Genomic DNA, 25,559 nt, shown 5'->3' with positions numbered 1-25,559 from the left:
AGCTTGATTCCTTTCCGTTCACTACTCTCCCAAATAGGCCCTACAGTCAGAAAAGGCACCTCATTTTTATATGTCATGTAACTTCTCTGTGGGTTGTGAATAACTTTGTGCCCATTCATATACTGCTAACGTTTCCATTGCGTGTACCTGTCTGTTTTCCTACATGTCCTAATGAGTTGTTTTATGGAATTTCTAAGAACAGTGACTTAGGCACCGTAGATGGCTTTCATAGTCTTGTTGTATATATACAACATATACATATATTGTATATGTTCAATATACAATAAACCCATTTTTTTGCTGAAAAACAAACATCTCTTTTGGAAATAGGGAGGCATAAATAAGTTAATAATATAGCTATTTTGCTGTGCAACAGCCATTCCAGTCCAGAAGACTCCTTCCTTGGCATCCCTTTGCCCCCCAAACACAGTACTTTGAAATATAAAAATCAAAATCAAAGAAATTAAAAAAGGTGAGTGAAACACTGATGTTACGGGCTGTTTTGCTCCAGGGGACATGAAAGACCAGAGTCGGTCTCACTGCTGGACTCCAGGGCCTCAGGTCAAGGTCACTGCACACATATACATATCTCTTAGAGGGCTCCCATTTAGCCCACCACACTCCCTTTATTCCTAACATTTAGTGTGGGTGCTCAGGAGAACAGAACGATCATGCGTATGTGATGGAATCACTGTAAAAGCCCTGAACGACAGGATCCAGATTTCCAGATTGGTGAACACATCATGCATCAAAGTGTTGGGAAGGTGGCATGTCTGGAAGGCTTTGGAAGTTCCATGCCCCTTCCCCCTTCCTTGCCCTGTGCATCTCTTCTACTTGGCTGTTCCTGAGTTATATCCTTTATAATAAGCTGGTAGTAGTAAGTAAAGTGTCTTTCTGAGTTCTGTAAATCATTCTAAAAATCATCTAACCCGAGAGAGGTCATGGTCCATCAGAAGTACAGGAGGCCAGGGACTTGTGAATTGCATCTGAAGTAGGAACAGTCTTATAGAGTCTTTTTTCTTTTTTTTAAGATTTGTTTATTTAAAAAAAAAAAAAGATTTGTTTATTTATTTCAGAGAGTGCACAGGTGGGGGAGGGGCAGAGGAAGAGCATCTTCAAGTCCCCATCCCCCACTTGATCCCAGGACCCATGAGATCTTTACCTGAGTAGAAACCAAGAGTCAGTCGCCCAACCAACTGAACCATGTAGGCACCCATTCTTGTACAGTCTTAACTTGTGGAATCTGCAGTAACTCTGGGTGGTTAGAGTCAGAACTCAGTTGAATTCTGGAACACTTGGAAAAGTGGCTTTGGAAAAGATACTGTATTTGGTGTCAGGAGGCAAAAAACCTTTCATCTGATGTCAAAAGTGTTGTGAATAAAAATAACTCACAGGAAACAACTAGGTATGTACAGATAATGTTTAGGAGAAACTTAACAGAGATAAATTGAGGTGTCTTCAGGTTTCTTCTCTGTATTTTCAAAACATATTCAGTATATCTGGATATCATTAACTCTTCCGTGACTATAGATTATCCCATTTATCTGTGAGTATTGATTATCCCATTTCCCCTGTTACACTATGAGCTCCTTATACTACACAGATCTTTGTCCTCAAAACCAAGCAGAGTGACTGGCCCTTAATAAAAGATCAGGAAGTGTGAATTGAATTGAACAGAACTGAATGAAGTGGATCTTCTGACACCGAGTCCAATATAACACAGTTGCCTCCCTTCAGTGCCTGGCCCAGAGATAGGACTAAAATGTCAGCATGAATTCACGTCCTTTTATTTAAGCAGCAGGGACTCAGTTTCCCTATTACCACAGGTGTGTGGTTTGGCTGGCAACCTGATTTTTACTGGCAGATAAGGATAATGGTTACAGTAGTTCCCGTCTGTCTGGAGCCTTGCAGTGGAGCCTTTGAAGTGACTTGGCTACAAAAAATACTCAAGCTTTGTAAGTAATCAGATGTTATGAGAAGCTATTCTTTAGCAGCAGAGACACTAGAAAATTATTTCCAAGAAAGTGTCCTTTTAAAAGCACAATGCTAAATCATTTTAATGACATAGCAGTTTCTTTTGTGCATCCTCAAAGACATCAGAACTTTTCATTGCATAATGCTACTGCAAGGGATTATGCCCTTTAATCAGCATTTGGAGTCAGTAAGAATAGAGATAAGATAGGGGCTCTGTATGAATGAAAAGACTGAAAAAAGAAAAAGAAAAGACTGATAAATACTAATATATATTTTTAAAAACTTTTTTTTTGCACATGAAAATTTCTATGGTCAGAAGACAAAGGATAGCTGGGAAAAATACAACTATTATCATAGACCTAATATATAAAAAACTCCTGTAACTCAGCAGTATAATGACTAGCATATATTAGAACATAGTAAGAAAATAATTTTGTTTTTAAAAGATTATTTATTTATTTATTCATAGTGACAAAGCTAGAGAGAGAGAGGCAAAGACACAGGCAGAGGGAGAAGCAGGCTCCATGCAAGGAGCCTGACGTGGGACTCAATCCCGGGTCTCCAAGATCACACCCTGGGCTGCAGGCGGTGCTAAACCGCTGCGCCACCAGGGCTGCCCAAGAAAATAATTTTAAAATGAGCAAAGGTATGAATATGTAATTCATCCCATGGCTCTTTACCAGCATAAACAGGGACTCAAACTCACTGAAAATAAGAGGCATGTAAATGAAAACTAATGGAGGTGTGAAGGATGAGGAGGTAGTCAAGTAAAAGGTAGAAAAAGACAATAAGCAAAGATTTGAATAAATTAATATTAGTCATTATGTATTGAGTATATGTTAGGTTATATTCTAAGTGCTGTGCATGCTTTATAGCATTTAATCACCATAATAACCCTATGAAATAGGAGGTTTTGATATCTCCATTATACTGATGAGATCAATTTGCCAAGAGTCACAAAGTAAGTGATAAGAGTGTTGGCTTCAAGTCTGGAAGTTAAAATAATTCTATCAAGGGAAGGAACTCCATAGGACGATGGTCAAAAAAGAGGATATTCAGATGATGATCAATTAAACTTTTGGAGGAATAGAGTTGCCAGGGTCCCGAAAGATTAATTAGACCAGCCTCCCACATAAACCCAGATTTCTGTGCAATCTCTCTAACAGATGGCCACCCCAGCTACCCTGTAGCTACTTCCAACAACAAGAGAACTCACTGCTTTTCAAAGCAGCTCATTGCATTGCTAAAAGTTTTGTTGGAAAAATTCTTTATATGAAGCCAAAATCTGTTTTTCCTTGAGCATGAGCAATTTTTTCTGAGCAATTAAAAGAAAGTGAATCTTCTCCCTTATATATATAATGACCCTTCAGAATGCCCCAGATCCTTCAACCTTTGCTCACCTGACATGGTCTCCAAACCTATAACTTAACTAATGTCTGGAGTAGAAACACTCTAGTTTCTCTGTTTTCTTATCAAATTTATACCCAGAAATTATTGTATCAGATTAGGGCCGAGGACTGGGATATATTTGTTTCTGTTGATATATCTAGCATAGCACATTCAATGTGTATCAACACAATCTAGTATCACATTAGCCTTTTTATAACTGAGTCACATATTCACCAGTAAAGAACCATACACAAGCTTCTTTCTATGATTGATTCAATATTTAATACCTATATTTACTTATATTATCTTGAAGGCAAATATGAGTCTTTGGAGCAGAGATCAAAATTATTATTACTTACATCAATAACTATGGGTTCCCTTACCCCTCTCCCCCCAGAGAGATAAGATGAAAGCCAGATGTTACCCAATATGTCTGGGTTCTACACTGCGGGAGAGTAAGCATCTCTAAATTAAGGATTTGAGAGTTTTTTTTTTTTTTAAGATTTTATTTATTTATTCATGTGAGAGGCAGAGACACAGGCAGAGGGAGAAGCAGACCCCATGCAGGGAGCCCAATGTGAGACTCGATCCCGGGACTCCAGGATCACGCCTGGGCAGAAGGCAGGCGCTAAACCACTGAGCCACCCAGGGATCCCCCAAGATTTGAGAGTTTATATATGACAGGGACAGCTCTCACCCTTCCCCTCCGAGAAAGGGAGAGAAATGTTTGCTGCCTGTGGTATACTCATTCTCCTTGGAAAGGAAAGGGAAAGGTCCTGGGTTCTTACCTTTGGGAATGTAAATATGTTTGACCTTTGAACCACATGGAGAGTTGCGGTGTGCATCCCCTGCACAGTTGAAAATCCACATATAATTTTTGACTGCCTTAATACTAGTAGCCTACCGTTGACAAGAAGCCTTACTGATAACATAAAATCTATTAACACATATTTTGCATGTTATATGTATTATATATTGTATTCTTACAACAAAATTAGTAGAGAAAATATTAAGAAAATTGTAAGAGAAAATACATTTACAGTGCATTTACAGTACAGTATTGAATAAATATCTGCATGTAAGTCAACCTGCATAGTTCAAATCCATATTGTCCAAGGATGAACTGTGAATGTCTCCAGGAGAGAAGACAAGCCTCTCCTGGTCTATACCTCCTAGATGTCCCCTTGATTTCAGGTTGTGCCCCACTTTGAAAGGTAAATACATATGTCTAGGAGGTAAATCTCTCCATTCTCTCACTATATTTTAACTTCATAGCCATAGGCATATTTTAACTTCTAAGGCTTGCTCTTTAATCCAGGTTCTTGGTGAAACTTGCTCAGGAGTCCTAACTCTGCAGAAACATGAAAGTACCTACTTGCTGACTTGGCTGCATTTGCATCTTTTCCCTAGGCTCACACTGGCTCTCTCATCCTCTCTCAGAACTTACACAAGTTCTAGAGATTCAGCCTGTGTCTTGGTCGACATGTATTTGGCTATAAGTACCAGAATGCCTGACTAATAATTGGTTAAATAATCAAAGCATTTCGTGGTCTCACTTGACAAGATACCTGACAGTAGCAGGTTCTAGTTTGGTGTGCAGTTCAGCGATGCCATCAAGGATCTGATCACTTCTCATCCAACCACATTCTCTCTTCTCAGTGGATGGCTTTTAGCCTCAGGCCTTTTGCCTCATTGTGGAATGGCTGCCACAACTAAGAAAGAGGTCTGCAAGCAAAACACCCAAATACAAGAAGTGAGAGGAGAGGAGTAGGATTGCATGATGTGGAAAAAAAAAAAAAAAAAGAGATTTTTGCCTCAAAGGCCTCTTTCTCATCAGGGAGAAAAATGTCGCCCAGAGTCCGCTAATAGAGTTCCCCTGGTTGGCCAGAACCGGGTTCCATGTCCATCTCAAGAGTAAAGAAGGCCTGAATCAGTTATGATTCATTCCCAAACCAAATTAGTGTTTTATTAGTGGTGTAACGGATTGTTAAAAGTGATCCAGGAATTTTTGGAGAGCTTATGTCTTCATCTCAAATCAAGAGAGATTTCATCCTGCCAGTGAAAGCTTTTCTGACCACAAGGGAGATGTGATCCTGGCATTAGTAGCTGCTTCTAGAAGCTTTGCCTACAGTGTCTTCCTTTAGCCTTTCCAAACAATTTTTGTCAGCCTCCTATAACCTGGTTGTAAGGCCCCTTCTGTTTAAATAACCTAAAGGGATGTCTGTGGTCTAGTAACTAAACCTTAACAGGAAAGGGGCCTGTCTAGAAATGTCTACAGGAAGGAAAGTTGCAGATAGTCCCAGTAGCAGGGCAGAGGAGGAGTTTGTTAAAGTTTTGTTTACATCTGGGAACTAGATATTTTAATTACCAACCATGGAATTATTCTACTTCAGAGACACCAAAAAAGTCATGGGTTATACTGGAGTTATTTCTAGGGGCGAGAGGAAGAGCTGCATGTGAGGAAATAAAATTTATGCTTTGAGCCATTCTGAGCCAACCATATGTACCATCTAAACTTCGAACATATACTTTGGCTTCTTTTTCCTTTCTCAGGGTTAGGGAAAACCATCTGAAGAGGAAGATTCTGATACACAGACCCTGCCTCACCTCGTTCTTCCTAACTCCTTGAAATTGGATGTTAACAAACAGAAGTTTCAGACATATCCTCTACAGAGACTTAAAGGCCTCTGAAAGACGGTGCAGATGTATAAAAATGTTCAAGAAGAGTTGGAGAAATCGATGGATGCCAAATACGTAGTGGGATATTATAAGAAGCTGGTGGTATTTCAAGAAATACCCTTAATTTTCCAGTTGATGCAATGTGAAGTCAAAATCAGTCATGCTCCCCACGCTAGCACTCAGTGCATGAGGTTTCACTAGAAAGACCAAATCAGGGGCTGGATGCTCTATGAGTCTGATCCAATACAGCAATTAGTTTTGCTGTGTAGAGCTCCCATTGCACCCTATGCTTTTTTTCATAGCATTTAATATTCTGTATTGTAATTCATTTTTAAATTTATTTAGCAGGATTGTGAACTTAACTCACACCTCATCTCCAAAATACAGAGAAGTTGTAGTCCCTTTGTTAATGAATCCAGCCTTCTTCCTCCATCCTCACCTGCTGATGAGGAATAAAAACAATGAGCATTTATATCCTTCCTGATTTAAATTTAATCTGATCCAATAATTTAAACACTCCCTTTAAAAGGCGATATTAGTCTGTTTTAGAGAATAAGTTTAGTTTGTTAGATTTCTCACCCTTTAAGTTCCAAGATGCTAACTGCATGTATGCTTATGGGGAGATGTGGAGTTGCCTGACCTTGTGGCTGAGGGGAAGACTGTGGTCCTTGGGAACCTCTTCTACTCTTGTCCACTTGGTTGCTCTTTGCATTGTATAGGTGACTCTAAAGTTAAATCTCATGACTTTTCTCTGCCTGGCTGTACTGGCCCTACTTGGGTTGACATGAGGCAACCTGCAATGAGGTCTTGTCTCAGAGTCTCAGACAGGGAAAGAGGGAGAAGGATCTCTTTTTGCCCTTGATGCCTGCCCCAGTTCCATACTACATACTCGGGACAGGTGTCTGACTGCTGTGTTTCTGTCTTACTCTCTTCATCCCAGAATTCTGGGGCTGAAGAGGAATGGCTTCATCCTCACTTCCTTGGTAACACACTCTCCTTCTACCACAGGGTAGTTAGAGCTCCTCAACTGGGTGTCTTCTCAAGGAAAGAAATGTAATCTGAACCAAGTCATTCAGACCTGGTTTCTAATGGATGTGGAATGAAGCTTAATAAAAGATTTTAGGCAATCCCTCCCGATTCAATAACCTATCTTTTGAGGCTATTGTTCGGCTGCACAATCTTATTTGAAGGTCAAAAGCTGAATATTAATTTGATCTTTCTCTTCGTATTATGTAAATTGTTTAAAACAGTGCCTAGCACCCAGTAAGCAATCAGTGTTCTCATTCTATAACAAATCTCTTAAAATCCTTCTGAGATTGGTTGGTATCTTGTGTAAACCAGGAAAAATATGTGCTAGGAAAAGCAAAAGAGAAAAATCATGCTGATAATTTCTATGATATTTACCTTATTAACTAACATATACATTTTACCATATTTAAAATTATCAACCAGTATATGCTTATAGAGGAATTCAAACAATATAGTTGTGAAAAGTTCCCAACAAACTTCTAATATTTTCCTTGACCTGGCCCTTGTTTTACTCTTTTCCCTAAAGATCATGACTGTAAGCTGTCTGGTTGAATCTTTTTTACATTTTCCGTATTACACTATGGGCATTTTGAGCTTGTCTCTATAACACCAGACATCACCAGTAAATGCTTGATGAATGAATAAATAATTGAATAATGAATTATCAATAATATAGATTACATAAAATATCTTTAAGAAAAAATTTACTGTTACATAAATTTGTAAAGATGCTTAGTCATTTTTTTGAGCTTTCTTGATAGGATTACGTCTAATTAAAATAGAACATAGCTTAATTTATTTACAGTGTTCTTTTAAATGCATCCTCATGCTTATTTTACTGAATAATGAAGATTGGATGATGACAAGACATTTTATCAAGGCTTTTGTGCTTTTATGTGAATATTTGATACCATAGCAATAATGTCCAAAGCTTTCATGCTTATTTTATTTTTGATGTGTCCTAGAGTATAGCCAATACAGCCTCTGCTATCTAATGTGTTAAGGTAAAATGGAATGTGCTGGTGATTAATCTATTGGAGTCATTGGTGTTTTAAAAGGCAGTGATATGATTCTTAAATTAAAAAAGAAATAATTTTGGCAGTCTGATTAAAATAGGGAAGAGACATAGCAATCTGATGAACAGATTATTTGTGCATGAATAAGAAACAAGACACAGTTTATGCTTTATTTCCAGAAATGATAATGGGGTTCTTCCCCAGGTCATTTTGGAGGATTCCAAACCAATTTCTTGGAAGACCAGTTGAGGATAGAAGCCCTTCTTCCCTGCTGTGTCCCACATGGGTAGATGGCAGACATCTATGTCCTTGCATTGTCATGGAAGCACATGTGAAGATAGATGGACCTGGGATGGAATTGTTTCATCATTTCTTAGCAGCATGGCCTTAGGAAAACTGTTTGACCTCACTAAGTGAGCTTGTTATAAGAATTAAACTAACACATTCCAACCGTAGTGTTTCACACAGTGTGCTCAAAGTTAACTACAAACTACTGGCCATCTAGAAAATAGGGCTCTCTTTCTAACCAAGATGTGTTTGGGTTGCCACTGCAAGGAGCAAACTTCCACTTTCTGCATCCACATCTATAGTTATATGAACCCGTACCTGTCTCCTCCCCATCTCAGAGTAGGAAGGCTATGTGGTAGCAGCGGTGGAAGCCGTGGATTGCTGCTGTAGTGATGTGATCTTGAAGCTGAAAGTCATTGGTGGCCCTCTGACTTCTGGCCCCCTGAACCTTCCATTGTTTATAAGCACATAATTTCATGAATTAAATTCCTTTCTTTTTGAAATACCTGGAATGTATTTTTATTTCCTGCACTGAATTCTGATGGGTATACAAACTCAAGATCACTTTAATAAAGTCCCAGCTTTGAACCAGCTGGGTTCCTATCTGGGACATTATTCTTCCTTTCTTCATAATCAAGCTTCTGCAAAGAGTAGTCCTTCTATATTGTAAACCTGTCCTTTATCTCCTATTTGTACTCAATTCTACCACAATCAGGCTTCCTCTCTGCTACTAAAGTACTGAAATGCTTTGACCAAGGTCAGCAATGACCTACCAAATGCCAAATTGAGTAGATTTTTTTTCAGTCCTTGTCTTATTAACCATCATTAGACACTACCCTATTGGACACAGTTGATCATAACTTTCTTTCTGAAAATTGTTCCTCTCTTGATTCTTGTGACACACATCTCTTGACCTTCCCTCACCACTTTGGTCAGCTTCTATTGTGAGCTCCTTTTCTTTCCTAATCCCATTAAATGTTGGTGTTTCCTAGGGTTCTGGCCTCAGGACTCTTCCCTTTTTGCTCACTACACTGGGGTTCTGTGAATTCAGCTATTATTCCCATGGTAATGACTCAAATCTCCACCTCTCCTCTGTGTATAATCCCTGCATGTTCTGGGCACTGTAGACAACCCCCTCTCCCTCTGCTTCCAGACACACTGAATTTTGAAAACACCTTGCCTGAGGCTTTCATTCTCCCATGACTTTATTATATGGCTTCCCCTCATCATTGTTATATTTTTCTTCTATTTAATTTTCCTGAAATATAAACACATTTGCTTGTTAGACAATGGTTTCTTAGATACAACACCAAAAACACAAGTAACAAAAGAAAAAAAAAGATGAATTGAATTGTATTAAAAGAAGATATTTTGTGTTATGAACAACATCACCAATGAAGTGAAAAAACAACCTGAAGAATGGGAGAAAAATTTTGCATATAATATATCTGATATGGGACTTACATTCAAGATTTGTAAAGAACCGTTATGACTTAAAAAGATAAACTAAACTAAAAATAGGCAAAAGTTTGGGATAGATATTTCTCTAAGAAGATATACAAATGGCCAGTAAGTACCTCAAAAAGATGCTCAACATCATTATTTATCAGGAATGGACAAACATCCATATGGACATATAATGAAATACAACCTCATATTCACCAGGATGGGTATAATCCAAAAGACAGATAATAAATGTTGACAGGGACATGAAAAAATTGGAACCTCATACATTGCTGGTGGGAATGTAAAACAGTTTAGTTGCTTTGGAAAACAGTTTGATAGTTCCTCAAAAGGTTACACATAGAGTATGAATCAAAATTACACTAGTGGGTATAAAAACACTAATTCAAAGGGATACATGCACTGCTATGTTTATAGCAGCATTATCTATGAAAGCAGCCCAAGTATCTACTGATAGAAGAATGGATAAAGAAAATGTGTTATATAAGTACAATGGGATATTTTTCAGCCATAAAAAAGAAAAAATCTTGCCATTTGCAATGACATGGATAGAGCTACAGAATATAATGCTAAGCGAAATAACTCAGTCAGAGAAAGACATAAACCATATGATTTCACTTATATGTGGAATTTAAGAAACAATTCAAACAAGCAAAGGGAAAATAATAAAAGAGAGGCAAATCAAGAAACAGACTCTAAGTTGTAGATGACAAACTGATGGTTACCAGAGGGGAGACAGGCAAAGACCCTCCTCTCAGTGGGGAATGTGGGTGGGAGATAGAAAATAAATGAATAAACAAGTAAGTGAATAGTTTAACTTCAGGTTTTACAGGTAACTAAGAAAATGAGATGGGGTAATGTGACAGGGAATAATGGGCAGAGGAGAGCTGGCCGGGAAGGCCTGTCTGAGGAGTGGCATATGAGCTGAAACCTGAATGTCAAGGAAGCAGGCTTATAAAGATCTGGGGTTGGAGTGTTTTAGGGAAAAGAAAAGTTTAGTTTAAGCGGCTCATGGAACAGTAAAAAAAGTGTGACTAGAGTACAGGAAATGAGAGAGAGAGAGAGGAAGGAGACGAGTTCAGAGGGGTAGCTGGGAATCCAGACTACACAGGGCCTTATAGACCATTCAAGGAGTTTGAATTTTACTGAGAGCACAGGAGCTGTTGAAAAGTGTAGCAGATTGAATTCTCCAAAGACAGCTGCCCCGGTATAAATCTCATTCACACATTCCTCTTATAAAGTGACTGCAACTCTCCCATTGCGAGGTGGGGTTTATGTCACCTCAACTTGAGTCTAGCATGGGGTTTACCACTTTTCTGACCAATAGAGTATGATAGGAGTGAAAGCATGTAGGTTGTAAAAAATAGTTTTACTCTGTCTCTTTGTCTCTCTCTCTCTCTCTGGACATTTTCCCTTGGAACCTAGCTACCATACTGTGATGAAATGCAAACTCGTTTTCACAGAGAGATCACCTGGAAGGGTTCCTGTGGACAGGTACTGAGGTTCCCAGCCAATAGCACCAGCCACCCAGTCAAATGAGAGGGCGAGTCCTCAAATGATTCCAGCTCCAACCTCTGAGTGCAGCAGCTAAACTTCCAAACATCATGGAGCAGAGACAAGTCATCTCTGCTGTGCTCTGTCTGAATTCCTCACAGAATTCACGAGCATAAAAAAGTGTTTTTTCCCCAACAGTCAGGTTGTTACATAGCTATCGCAACTGGGATAAAAGGTACAAGTGAGGAAATCTGTGTGATTTGTTCACGTTTTAAAATGTAATTTAGGTTTCTGTGAGTAGAATGAATTATACAGAGTAGAAGCAAAAAAACTTATGAAGAAAGACTCCCTAAATGTATCCCAGCTAGAATCAGTTACTTCGTCTCCACCTACTTCTAGCATGTCACCTATGCATGTATTTTATTCATTGGCCTACATCTCCCTCAAGGACCTGAAAGTTTAGTAGTTTTTCTCTTTAGGAAAGCTAAAGTAATTTTTGTTGGAAAATCCTGAAATATTTCCTAATGGAAAGAAATATTAAAATAGTTGCCTTCTTAGTCTTGTTTGGAGTATAGAAGGAAAATAGGCTTTACAAAGCAGGGAGAACATCAAATTAATAAAAAATCAACTTCTTAATCTTCTAAATTGTTTGAATTAAGATATTTTACTTCCTGTGCCTCTCTATGGCTGATGGTGACAATAATGCTTATCTCACAGGTTACTAAAGGTTGATGAAACAACATTAGCAAGTTATTAGAGACTTTTAATAGTGGATAATGGCTTACCAGTCAAAGACCTTGTGAAACTCCCTCTAGCCTGAAATAATATGTGCATGTGTGGAGCGAAGTAGGGTGGGTAGTGGGAAAAAGGAACGGATCCTTTTTATGTGTTGTCATTTTCTTGGACCAATTATGTTGCTCTATTTCATCCATTCACTCAGGAGAGCTGAGTTTGATTTCTCAACCATTGCCAAGAAATACATGATTGATTCATTTCTTCTTAAAATCGAGTGCTTATCAGCATTGTGCTAAACATTTTACAAATGTTATTTGATTTAATCCTTACAATGAACTTGTGAGAGGAGTACTACTATTTCCATTTTACAAATAAAGCATACTGAGGCAAGAAGAGGCTAACTCACTCGAACACGATCATATAACCAAACAGAGCCAGGATTTGAGCCCAATTCTCTCAGGCTTCAGGATCTGAGCCCTTAGTTCAATGCTATACTATCATTGATCTTCATGGATGTTGTCCAACGGGTAGGTGGCAGTAACTCAATGACATCTGTCCCATTTCCTTTACAAAATCTTCCTTGCCTGGACTTTATCAGACTATAGATGTATCTAGCTCCTCTGAATTATTACAACACTTACTGTCTGTATCATTCACTTGGCATCTGTCACTTATTGTCTTATACAGTGTTTTTGATTTTGTGTATATATGTGTTTTATCTGCTTCAGCTGGGGATCTTTGATTGCAAGCTATAGAAACTAACAGGAGTGCTCCCTACCATGTCCTGCCCTCAATACGGGAAGAATATTGGCTGATTCGCAGAATCAAAGGAAAACAGAACCACCTTAACCTTGGGAGAAAGAAAAACCAGAACTCTGGGGATTTTTAGAAATGTTTATATATGGCCTCTTTGATATGACAATTGGAACATTTAACTCCAAGGGCCTTCCTTCTACCCAGGTGTCATTCTCAAGATTCAGATTCCTGGCAGAGACAGAATCTGGTTGAACCAAGTACAGTCATCTGCGTAATCCTTCTAGAGCACAGCGACTGTGATGGATAGTGACCAAGATCCAGATGATTCTACCGTAATATGGAATGAGCAATAGTTGAATTTGTTTCTAAAGTATCTTGTTAAATTGTTTACCCCCTGATGAAGAGTAATAGGATTTTTCAAGCAGAGGGATCTGGAGAAGAAGCAGAGAAATGACCATTCTTATTAGGATGGAGAGGCACATCATTTCAGTCTTCATTAGTAACTGAGTATTGATTATACTCTCATTAACTGTCCCCCCCCTTCTATTTACAGACCTGTTCACTGTGATGAATTTTATGGTTTGGTCAATCTTACATCAGACTATACCTACCTCCTGAATAAACAAATATGGAAATGAATTATTATGAACACAAGTTGGAAGTAGTACATTCATAGCTATAGTTAATTCAAAGTAAATTTGGTTTATAAAATTCCAAGTTATAATAAGTAAATTTTAATACATACCACTTAAAGATTTTTTCAAATTAAATTTCATGACCTACAAACTTTCTTATGAAATCACATAATGTTTTGGATTAAATGTTGTATTATTCCACTTAGAAATCCTTTTAGAAAGTTCTCTTTCTCTAAGTGCTATAATATCGACTGGTCAGTGTTGAGCTCAAAGTAGTTGCAGAGAATCAATATTGGCTTAGTTACAACTTGGCAAAGCCTGGGAGGTAACCGAATTAGAGCTATTGGACTAGAAAAACCATTCAAAGATAAAAGCCTTTAAAAAAATTATGGCAAATGCAAGACATGTTAAATTCTAACAAAATAATGTAAAATTTCTTCCACAAGAACTCTCAAGCCTTTTTGCACATATTGTTATTAAAAATCATCTGCAAAAGACAAAAGGATCATGATTGTGCTCAAGACCCCCAAATGTTAAATCACTTGCCTAGAGTCACACAGTAATTAGTGTGAAAGTTTGGGCAAGAATTTTTTCATCCTATGTTTGAGCTCTTATGCAATGAATGTTGAATAGAAAACTCTAATGATTAATAGTAACATACAGATGACCATTAAAGAAATTAAACCCAATCCCCCCAAATTGCAGATAATTGCACCTATACTTTCTACTCTTCTCTATATGTTATTTTTACATTTTTGCTATTCATGCACACATATCATTCTGTGATCTACATTTTTCTTTGATTCCTCAGTATAATCTTCCTATCTTTCTCCTCATTTTGGACACAAGAAACCAACCTAATACCTCTCACTTCAGAATGCTCATGTGGACATTTGCATATTAATCCAGTAAGACTTAGTTCATCCTCCCTTCCCAGACAAAGGCACATCTTCTGTTCTCTACTTAGCCCTAAAGTACTAAGTGGGCACATGACTTGAAAATTAATGTGCCAGTTCATCTAGTGCAAAAAGAATAACTTAATACTCCTCTTGGTTAGTAAAATCAAGGTTACAGAAACATTCATGAAATGAAATACTGGTCTTCTAATTGGCAATAGAATGTCTGCTACCACATTTCGTCTTCTCATTTTAATTGCAAATGAATAGAGCCAGACTACTGATGTTTGAATATGTTTTTCTTTGCATATAGTGCTTCCAGAAAACAAACAAATCACTATTCTGTTATAAATCGCATACTCAGAGAGGTATGTGAAAATTCTAAAGTATAAATTGTGAATAGCAGGATGTTGAATTAGGATTAATGTACCTGGGAAAGTTCTGAGGTAGTATTTAATGATCAAATGCATTACTGAATATCATTTGGAATGGGTATGCTTTTCTTTTTTTAACTTAATGAAAAAGAGGAAACTTCTGGTACAGAGCATGCATGTAACAGCAATGGCTATCATTGATTGAGTGTAGTGCCAGGCACTGCGCTAAGTGCTTTCCGCATATTATTTTATTTAATTCTCATGAAGAAATGATAGAGTAGGCACCATTATTTTTATAGAAGAGGGAACAAACCTTAGAAAGATATGAAACTAGTAACAGGTAAATAGGGCTGGGACTTAAACTTTATGGGGCTGTCTGATTGCAAAGCTCATGCCCTTAACTGTTATGCATCTTATTTTGACAAATGAATGCATTTTATGAATGAAAGAATGAATAACGGTTATATTATAAGTAGGAATAGAAAGGTAATTAAATGCAAGTCACAGAATAACTGTGGCGTAACCAAGGAAGACATTGAATCATTTCAAGTAACAAGAAAGTTGGGGAGATTTGGAGTTAAGCAGACTCTTGCTTTTTTTTTTCTTAGGATTTTATTTTATTTTTTAAAAAAGATTTTATTTATTTATTCATGAGAGACACACAGAAAGCCAGAGACACAGGCAGAGGGAGAAGCAGGCTCCATGCAGAAAGCCCGATGTGGGACTCGATCCCGGGTCTCCGGGATCATGCCCTGGGCTGAAGGTAAGTGCTAAACCACTGAGCCACCAGGCTGCCCTAGGGTTTTATTTATTTACTTATTTGCAAGAGAGAGAGACAGAGACAGAGAGACAGAGACAGAGAAAGAGAGTGAGGAGCAGTAGGGGCAGAGGGAGAGCAACAAATAGACTCCATGCCAAGCACAGAGCCCTATGCGGAGCTCGATCCCATGACCCTGAGATCATGACTTGAGCCCAAACCAACAGAGGCTCAACTGACTAAGCTACTGAGGCACCCCCAGATTCTTGCTTTTTGTGCTCTGTCATCTGAGTGTGTCAGCCATGCCTCTTCATGACTGTAGCTCTAATGATCTCATATCATGTCTTAGTATGTAAGACAGAAGAAGATGTAAAAGGAAAAATCCTGTATATCTTATACATTGCTTATCAAGGTAAAAATCTTTTAAAGGACTTCTTAGCAGATTTTCTCTTCTACTTCAGTGACCAGAACTGGGCATAACCTCTAAACCAAACATAGGCAAAGGAGAACAGGATTGTCATGGCTACCTTGGACCAGTGCAATGCTGGCTGCCCATTATAATCATCCAGGGGATTTGTAAAAAACCTAGGCCCCACCTTTGGAAATTCTTACTTATTTGTCTGGCATGGGGTATCAGTTTTAAACATTTCCCCAGTGATTTTAATAAAAAGCAAGTTGGGATCCAATGGTTTATGCCAATCTTGATTTTTTGCCTTTGTTTGGTATGTTCCTACCCTGTAAAAAGTAGAGCTCTGTTAGCAAGGACAAGTAGGAAGACCCCACAGCCCACAGTGGCTATCTGAGAAATTTACAGAAGTAGGTCTAGAAAACTCTCCTCCTGAAGAGAGCTTATGTGAATTCTATAGAAGGTATCGTTCATTTAGGTTGTTAAAAAATAAACCACAGGCCCCCAGATGGTGTCACAAACCAGCAAACCAAGACAGTATCTAAATTCAGTTTTAACACCCTTTATCCCCTTGTACCAGGGATATAAACTAACCAGCCAGGAATTTTCTGGTCAGCACTAAAAAGGAATCCATCATGTGGACCCTCTTTGGCCCCCAAAGGGAGATGAGGTAATCCACCTACTAAAACTCTTTTGTCCTCAAATGAAGGTAACTTCACATGAAATAATCCTTTTTTTTTCCCCATTTGTGACCTCCTTGACTTGCCTTTAAAAACCTTTCCCTTTCTGTAGCCCTTTAGAGCTCCCCCCACCACTTCTTAGATAGGATGCTGTATGATTCATGAATGATTTAATAAAGCTAATTAGATCTCTAAATTTACTTGATTTGATTTTGTTTAACAGGTCTTCCATGAATTAAATTCAACTTATCAAGCATTTGTTAAATTTATACTACTATATTTGCAAGACCCTATGTATTTAAAGTAAAAGCTGAGTAAAGCACAATTTTTCTATGTCTTGTGAGTCAATTTCCTTATAATTCCTTCACTCAGTATCTCAAATGGGTATTAATCTTCAACATCTAGTTAGTGAGCACTTAGGGCAAGGCGGTGTATTCGGCATTGAGTTCACTCACTGAACAAAGCAGGCAGTCTCTGCCCTAGTGGGACTGACATTTGAGAGTATGGTTGTGCTCTTTATATTGAAGAGAATAGTAAAGAAATATGAGTGACAGTTTCCTCCCTCCATGAATTAACAATTCAGGCTTTACCTATTCACTTTTTACTTTTTTTTTTTTTTTTTTTTTTACTTTTTACTTTTTAAGCTCTGTGTTTCTTAAGTACTTATATGTGGTAGATGGATACTTGTAAACAAAACGGTCTTGATCCTCGTCATAAAACTTGACTAAGCAGGGGAAACAAGATAGAAGAAGTAAAAAGACAGATAGATTTTAAATTACAGTAAATGCCATGAAGAAAAGAATAGGTTCTTCTCAGAGAATTACAGGGCAGTAATTTAAATTAAAGAAGATCAGGAAAGAAAAAAAAAAAAAGATCAGGAAAGACTTTAAATAGAGGCAAGTATAAAATTCCAATTAGGGCACATCACTTCACTTTCTTAATTTCTTCTCCACTACTCTTTCCTCTAGCCAACTGGGCAACTATTTAACTTCTAGAAAGACCCACCATCTTGCATAGACAAGTTAAATTAATTGAGATGCTGATCTCAGAGAAGCTACTTTCTTAAGGTTGTTGGACAAGCAATTTGCTCATAGATGTATGGTTGCTTTGTCTTGCTTGCTGTATTTGTCATTGCCTTGAAGTAACTGCTTTCCCCATCTTTCTCATATTTTCTTTTTAAAAAGATTTTCGTTTATTTATTCATGAGAGACACAAGAGAGAGGCAGACACATAGGCAGAGAGAGAAGCAGGCTCCATGCAGGGAGCCTGACGTGGGACTTGATCCTGGGACTCTAGGACCATGCCTTGGGCCGAAGGCAGGCGCTCAACCACTGAGCCACCCAAGCATCCCTTTTTCATATTTTCTTCTCCTTCTTTCCATCTACCTCACTGCCATTTGACTGCTCCCCTGTCCTCTTAAAAGCGTGAATTAGTCCTAAATTGCACTCAGTACTATACTCGCTTAGGCATTTCGGTATTATAGCACAGTGTCACCAAATTTAGCAACCTGAGAACTCTTAAAACCATGGCCTTAGGGCAGCCTGGGTGGCTTAGCGGTTTGGCGCCACCTTTGGTCCAGGGCGGGATCCTGGAGACCCAGGATTGAGTCCCATGTCGGGCTCCCTGCATGGAGCCTGCTTCTCCCTCTGCCTGTGTCTCTGCCTCTCTCTCTCTCTCTCTCTCTCTCTCTGTGTCTATCATAAATAAATAAAAAAAAAATTTAAAAAATAAAAATAAATAAATAAAACCATGGCCTTAATGTTAGCTTTCTCCCAAGGAAGAAAAGCACAAATAATCTTGGTTTGTTCAGCGGATATCCACGGTATAACTCTACATTGTAAAGCTTAGTAGTTCAAACTGTGGCCTACAGAGCGGCAGCATTGATGTTACTTGGGATCCTGTTAGAATAGCAGAATCTTATTTTGAGGGGAGTGGGTATTAGATGTAAGTAATGAACCACTAAATTCTACTCCTGAATTGAAAACAAAACCAATATTACACCACATGGTTACTAGAATTTAAATAAAAATTTGAAAGAAAAAAAGCAGAATCTCGGACCACACAAAACCTGTTGAGTCATATGTATATTAAAGTTTGAAAAGCAAAGATGCAGAGGATCCCAAAGCAGATGAACTCCAGGATTCATAATCTTACTTCCTGGACACCACTCTATTACATATTCAACCCGGTATTGATATTTTTACTTTCTCAGTTCTTTTTAACCTATAGTCATTCTTTAAATGATCATTTTCAGTATTTTATTTAGGAGTTCAGTGTTCCTTTCTGTCTTTCTCTTCTAACAAAGAGTAGTATAGATCTTTAAAGTCCAGAAAACTATGGCTGGTGGGAGTCATCCATGGCTTTTGCCTGCCAGTTGGAGATATTAGACAGTGTTTGGTCCTTAGATGTGATGTATTTTTGTATCTGTATCATTCCTGTTCATAGTAGAGAAAAAGAAAGTCCAGAACTTTGAGAGGGAGTTGGGTGTCATATGGAGTATCAATTCTGTTAATACTTGCCTTGGACCTTGATCAAGTCACTGGGTTTCCTTTGGCTCCAAATCGTTACCTTTAAATGTTCAGGTTTTATTGTATATCAATAAAGATGGACAACATACAAATCTGATTTAAAGTTTTTAAGTTAAATGTTTGAACTGACAAAAGATTTATAAGGTATATATGTAAGGGATAAAGAATCATGATACAATAAAATCCACGTACCACTGCCCAGTTTAAGAACATTATGATATGCCTTTAGAATCCTAAGCGTACCTGCCAGATACCAATTCTTCCCTTCCTGTCCCTCAGTCATCTCTCCAGAATTTTGCCATTTTTCCCCTGCTTTTCTTCAATTTTACCGTATTTCTGACTAAACAATATAGTGTTTAATTTTGAAGGCTTTTGAATTTTATATTAATAGAATTATATTGTATGCATTCTTCCATGACTCACTTTTTTCATCTGACATTATTTTCCTGGTGCTTATGTATACAGTTGTGTGGAGCTAAGATTCACTCATTTGCACTGCCACATTGGCATTTCATTGAATGAATATACTTTAATTCTACTGTTGATGGACATTTGGGTTGTTTGTAGTTTTTCTGCTACTACGAACAGTGTTGTTAAGGTGTCTGTTAAGACTGTACTAATGCCCAAGTAAGTGAGTTTCTTGATCGCAGTGATTCTCAATACTCACCGAGTACCAGAATCACTGGGATGCTTTTAAATGATACAGGTGCCTAGGTTTCACACTGAATTGAAATGTAATATCTGGAGCTGGGGCCCAGACATCGGTATTTTACAAGCATACCATAGTAGTTAGGGGTGAGATCTATTGCTGTGGAGCACCAGTTTGAGAATGAAGTGCTGAGTCATAAGTTACACGCATCTTTAACTTTACTAGATAGTGTCAAATTGTTGAAGTGATTGTACTTTCCCATGGGAATAAAACCAAACTGAAACAATTGTGACTTTGACTGGGATTGGACTGAATTTTTCACTCCCGAGTATTTTAGGACTTACCTATCTTTCCAATATTTTTAGCTTAATTCCATTTTGTTCTGAGGGCAGACACTATATCATTTCTATTTTTTTAAAAAAATTATCAAGGCATACTTTAGGGTGCAGAATGTGGTCTATCTTGGTGAATGTTCCATATGACCTTGAGAAAAATGTGCATTCTGTTGTTGCCGAAGTGGTCTAAAGACGTCCATTATATCCAATTGATTGATGATGTTGAGTTCAGTTATGACTTTGTTTTTCTGCCGTTGGATCTGTCCATTTCTAATAGGGGTGGGTTTAAGTCTCCAACTTTAAGAGTGGAGTCATCTATTTCTCCTTGCAGTTCTCTCACTTTTTGCCTCATGAATTTTAATGCTTTGTTGTTATATGTATACATGTCAAGGATTTTTAGGTCTTGTTGGAGAATTGACTTGTCATTATAAAATGCCCTTTATCCCTGATAACTTTCCTTACTCTGCAGTTTGCTGTCTGAAATTAATATATTTACTTCTGCTTTGATTAATGTTAGCATGATGTGTCTCTCATCTATTTACTTTTCAAATATTTTTTTAAAGTGTTTTTAAATTTATTCTTTAGAGAGAGAGTGAGCAAGCATGAATGGGAGGAGAGTCAGAGGGAGAGGGAGAAGCAGGCTCCCCACCAAGCAGGGAGCTTGACTCTGGGCTTGACCCCAGGACCCTGGGACCATGACCCAAACCTAAGATAGACACCTAACTGACTGAACCAACCAGGAACCTCTAATGATTTTAGGTAGTCTCTACACCCAACATGGGGCTTGAACTCACAACCCCAAGACCAAGAGTCACATGTTCCACCAACTGAGCCAGCCAGGTGCTTCTTTTGTCCACTTACTTTTAATCTATATATGTCTTTATATTTAAATTGGATTTCCTGTAGACAACACATATAGGCATACCTTGGGGACATTGCAGGTTTTGTTTCAGATCACTGTAATAAAACAAATATCACAATAAAGTGAGTCAAATGAATTTTTGGCTTCCCAGTGTATATAAAAGTGATGTTTATACTCTACTGTAGTTTTAAGTGTGCAATAACATTATGTCTAGAAAAATAATGTATATACCTTCAAGAATACTTTACTGCTGAAAGATGCTAACCATCATCTGAGCTTTCAGTGAGTTATAATCACTGATCATAGTTCACCATAACAAACACAATGAAAAAGATTGAAATATTCCTAAAGTTATTGTGACACAGAGACATGCCTTCATTCATTTCACTTATACATTAAGCATATATATATATATGTATACACACACACAAATAATTGAATACATTGTTGCTATTATTTTGAACAAACTGTTACATCAGTTAAGAACAAGAAAAAATAAGTTTTTATTTTACCTTCATGTATTCCTCCTCTGGTGTTCTTCCTTTCTTTATGTAGATTTTTGAATTTCTCACCTATACCATGTTCCTTCTAAAAGTTTTTTTTTTTTAAAGATTTATTATTTGAGAAAGAGTGAGTACATGAGTTGGAGGGCAAGGAGAGGGATAGAATCTCAAGCAGACTCCGCACAGAGTGCAGAGTCTGATGTGGGCCTCAATCTCACAACCCTTAGATCATGACCTGAGCTGAAATCAAGAGCTGGATGCTTACCCAACTAAGCCACCCAGGTACCTCAAGTTCTTTTAATATTTGCTGCAAGACAAGTATACTGGCAACAAATTCCAATTTTTGCTCATCGGAGAGAGTCTATCTTGCCTTCACTTTTGAAGGATAATTTCACAGGGTATAGAATTCTAGGTTGGTGGGTTTTTTTCTCTCAATACTTTAAATATTTCACTCCACTCTCTTCTTGCTTGTCTGGTTTCTGAGAAATTGAATGTCATTTTTATCCTTATTCCTCTAGAAGTGAAGTCTTTTTTTTTACTCTGGCTTATTTCAGGGTTTTAAAAAAATCTTTCATTTTCTGAGGCTTGAAAATGATTATGTGTAGGTATGGCTTTTGGGGCATTCATCCCGCTTGTTTTCTGGAATAGCTTCCTGGACCTGTGGTTTGGTGTCAGACTAACTCAAGGAATTTCTCAATTGTTTTTTTTTTTAATATTTTTTTATTTATTATTTATTTATTTAAGTCACAGACAGAGAGAGAGAGGCAGAGACACAGGCAGAGGGAGAAGCAGGCTCCATGTCGGGAGCCTGATGCGGGACTCGATCCTGGGACTCCAGGATCGCGCCCTGGGCCAGAGGCAGGCGCTAAACCGTTGAGCAACCCAGGGATCCCCTCCTGTGGGTTTTTAAAAAGAATTTCCATCTTTGCTTATGTTGCCCATCTGTTCTTGCCTGCACTCTACTTTATCCATGAGAGCATTTATCATATTAATTATAGTTATTTTAAACTGCTGCTCTGATCATTTGAAAAATTCTGTCATATCTGAGTTTTGTTCTGATGTTTGCTATGTCTCTTTAAATTGTTTTTTTTTTGGGGGGGGGAGCACCTGAGTGACTCAGTGGTTGAGCGTCTGCCTTTGGCTCAGGGTGTGATCCCAGAGTCCTGGGATCGAGTCCCTCATCAGGCTCCCTGCAGGGAGACTGCTTCTCTCTCTGCCTATATCTGCTTTTCTCTGTGTCTTTTTGTGAATAAATAAAATCTTTTAAAATAATTTATTTTTGCCTTTAATATGTCTTATGATTTTTTTCCTTGCTAGCCAGATGTGCTAGGTAAAAGGAACTGCTGTAAATAGGCTTTTAGTAATGTGGTGGTGGGATTATTTCTCACTTACCTACACTCAGCCTCAAGCAATTTGTCAATTATGGTTTAGTTTTCCCTATCTGGACACTGGTTTCTGTGTATGTTTCAGCTTGTGGGTTTCTGCTCTAGTAAGTTGTGATTCTCTGTATTCTCCAGTTGCATCTCTCTAATTGTGGCAGTGGTTTGCCCTGTGGCCTCACTTCTTTTATAGATCTAAGTTGATTTTTTCAGTTTGTTCAACTTTTTGTTAGAATGGAGAGGGGACTTCCAAGTTTCTTATGCAACAGGACTGGAAATTGGAAATCTGTACTGAATCTCTAAATTTAAGAATTACTGCCATGTCTACTGTGTTAGCATAAAATAATCCTCCACTTATTTAGACTTTAATATCTTTCAATAGTTTGTAACTTTCTTCCTAAAGGTCTTATACATATTGTATTATTATTTTTTAAAAGATTTTATTCACATGACAGACACCGAGAGAAGGCAGAGACATAGGCAGATGGAGAAGCGGGCTCCATGCAGGGAGCCCGATGTGGGACTCGATCCCAGGACCCAGGGATCACGCCCTGAGCCGAAGGCAGGTGCTCAACTACTGAGCCACCCAGGCATCCCTACATCTTGTATTATTAGCTCAGGCTACCATAATAAAATACCATAGATTGAGTGAGTTAACAGAAATTTATTTTCTCAGTTTTGGAGGCAGAAAAATCCAAGATCAGGGCGTCAGCATGGTTGAATTCTAGTGAGTTCTCTCTCTGGCCTGTAAATGGCTGCCTTTTTGCTGTGTTCTCACATGGCAAAGAGCATGGTGTTTTCTTAAAAGGGCACCAGTTTTGTTGGATCAGGGTTCTATCCTTATAATCTCATTAAACCTTAATCACTCCCTTATAGGCCTTATTTCTAATACAGTGGCACTATTGTGGGGAAAGACTAGGGGCTCCACATATGAATTTTCATAAGGCACAATTCAGTCCATAGTACAATGCTTTCTTAGATTTAGATCTAAATACTAAATATTTTTGATATTTTTCTTATTATACTTTTTTTAAAAGATTTTATTTCCTTATGAGAGAGAGAGAGAGAGAGAGAGGCAGAGACACAGGCAGAAGGAGAAACAGGCTCCATGCAGGAAGCCTGACGTGGGACTTGATCCCGGGACTGACTCCAGGATCACACCCTGGACCGAATGTGGCGCTAAACCGCTGAGCCACCTGGGATGTCCCTCTTATTATACTTTTAAGTGTTTTGTGGTAAATGAACATGTAATTTTTGTATGTTGATCTTGTAAAAATTTGCTTTTATACAAAAAACCAGCGTATAACAGATCTGAGAATGATACCAAATTTTAACTTTTCTGAAAAAATTATTTTTTTGGAAAATTTCTTTATTTCAGATTTTTTGCCACACAGAATCACATAATTCTCAAAATCTAAGTTTACAAATGATCATCACAAGATCCCTTATCCATATACACACTAATTAGACAGAGGGAAAAATATTCTGTACAATATTTTAGTAGTTACATGATTTGTAAGCAATAGTGAATTAATGGCAACAGAAGAACTCCTACTGCCTTACACATAGGATAACCATTCTCAAATACAAGAAACTAGGCAATAAAGAAAACTTTCTGTTCAGTTATAGAAATATGTTTAAAGGCATTTTATGATGAGAGAAATGTTTCAAGTTAGTACACAACCTATTGGGCAACTAAAACTGCTAAATAAGTTGGTACTTTTGCTCTTGAATATTTGTAGTATGGTATTACCCATTTATCTGACATTTAATAATGCATAAAGTTTCAAGTCTGGGTTCTCAAAACAGTTACTTGAAAATTTCGAATAATGTCTGGTGTACTCAGAGTGCTTTTTCATTTATCTTTTCTTCTTTCAGAAGTTTTTTTAATTTTTAAAAATTTAAATGATACATTTATTGGAGCTGTGCCTTTTCTACCACAAAGAATTAAATAAACTTGTCAAAAGTATGGTTCTGTCACTTTCAGGGACACTTAATTTGCTGTTCTTCCTTTCACATGCCCCTGTTAGCACATATATCCAAGTGACCACCTGCAATAGGTTGGTCTCATGTTATTAGTTACACAAATAAGGAAAGTTGTATATAACCATTCCTCCTGCCTAATCTGTTGAGTTAAAGCAACAGGGGCTCCCTAGCATCTAAATCTTTGCTTTTCTTTTCATATATATGTATATGAAAAGAAGATATAAATATACATATACATAAAATAGTAGACACTTCTTTCATTTATCTCTTCTTTTTAGTGGGACTGTGCAATGCTAGAACAATAATCTAGAATGTCCTGAATAGTGAATTCCATTGTAACACCAGAACCAGGGTAACAGCGAGCTATCAAACCTTCAAAGTGCTTGTATTGGCGTATAAATTCATCTTGCATAGAGTGCCACACCACCTATTACAAAAATGAAAACAAAGTCATTAAATTACCAATGGAAATATATAATCAAGTATGTAGAAATAATGTCAGGACATATTCTAAGAATTTAGCAGAGTGTCATGGGTAAGAACATGCATCTTTGCTCCTTCTACATACAAGATATGTGATCTTGAATATGTTACATCACTGCTCTGGGTCTCAAGTTCCTCCTCTGTAAACCAGGGTAGTAACAATAATGCCTTCCTCATAAGTTTCTTGTGAGGATTAGATGAGTGCATGTATGTAAGGTGCTTAGAACATTTGACATAGTAAGCACTCATTACATTTTAGCTA

At 37.7% G+C, this 25,559-nt stretch overlaps 1 protein-coding gene and 1 long non-coding RNA gene across 10 annotated transcripts in view; one reads left to right on the top strand and one right to left on the bottom strand.

Moving 5' to 3' along the window:
- Window positions 1–1,103: 1,103 nt before the first annotated feature.
- LOC140604103 (uncharacterized) lies at window positions 1,104–13,584 on the top strand. 2 transcript variants are annotated; one of them, XR_012007138.1, is made up of 3 exons: window positions 1,277–1,405; window positions 11,265–11,333; window positions 12,797–13,584. It is a non-coding gene; the product is annotated as an uncharacterized lncRNA (long non-coding RNA). The 2 variants fall into 2 exon arrangements; XR_012007139.1 differs by lacking the exons at window positions 11,265–11,333; window positions 12,797–13,584 and adding an exon at window positions 5,917–6,518 and having other exon boundaries at window positions 1,104–1,405.
- Window positions 13,585–24,156: 10,572 nt separating this feature from the next.
- EXOC1 (exocyst complex component 1) overlaps window positions 24,157–25,559 on the bottom strand; it is a 67,107-nt gene continuing 65,704 nt past the window's right edge. For all 8 annotated transcript variants that reach the window (XM_072775115.1, XM_072775117.1, XM_072775119.1 and 5 more), the window contains one exon: window positions 24,157–25,241. In XM_072775115.1, coding sequence (XP_072631216.1) covers window positions 25,089–25,241 — 153 coding nt within the window. In that variant the 3' untranslated portion in view covers window positions 24,157–25,088. The remainder of the gene's footprint in view (window positions 25,242–25,559) is intronic.

This window comes from Canis lupus, chromosome 14 (assembly GCF_048164855.1).
Source record: "Canis lupus baileyi chromosome 14, mCanLup2.hap1, whole genome shotgun sequence".
NCBI classification, from domain to species: domain Eukaryota; kingdom Metazoa; phylum Chordata; class Mammalia; order Carnivora; family Canidae; genus Canis; species Canis lupus.
This window is presented reverse-complemented; position numbering and strand designations above follow the sequence as displayed.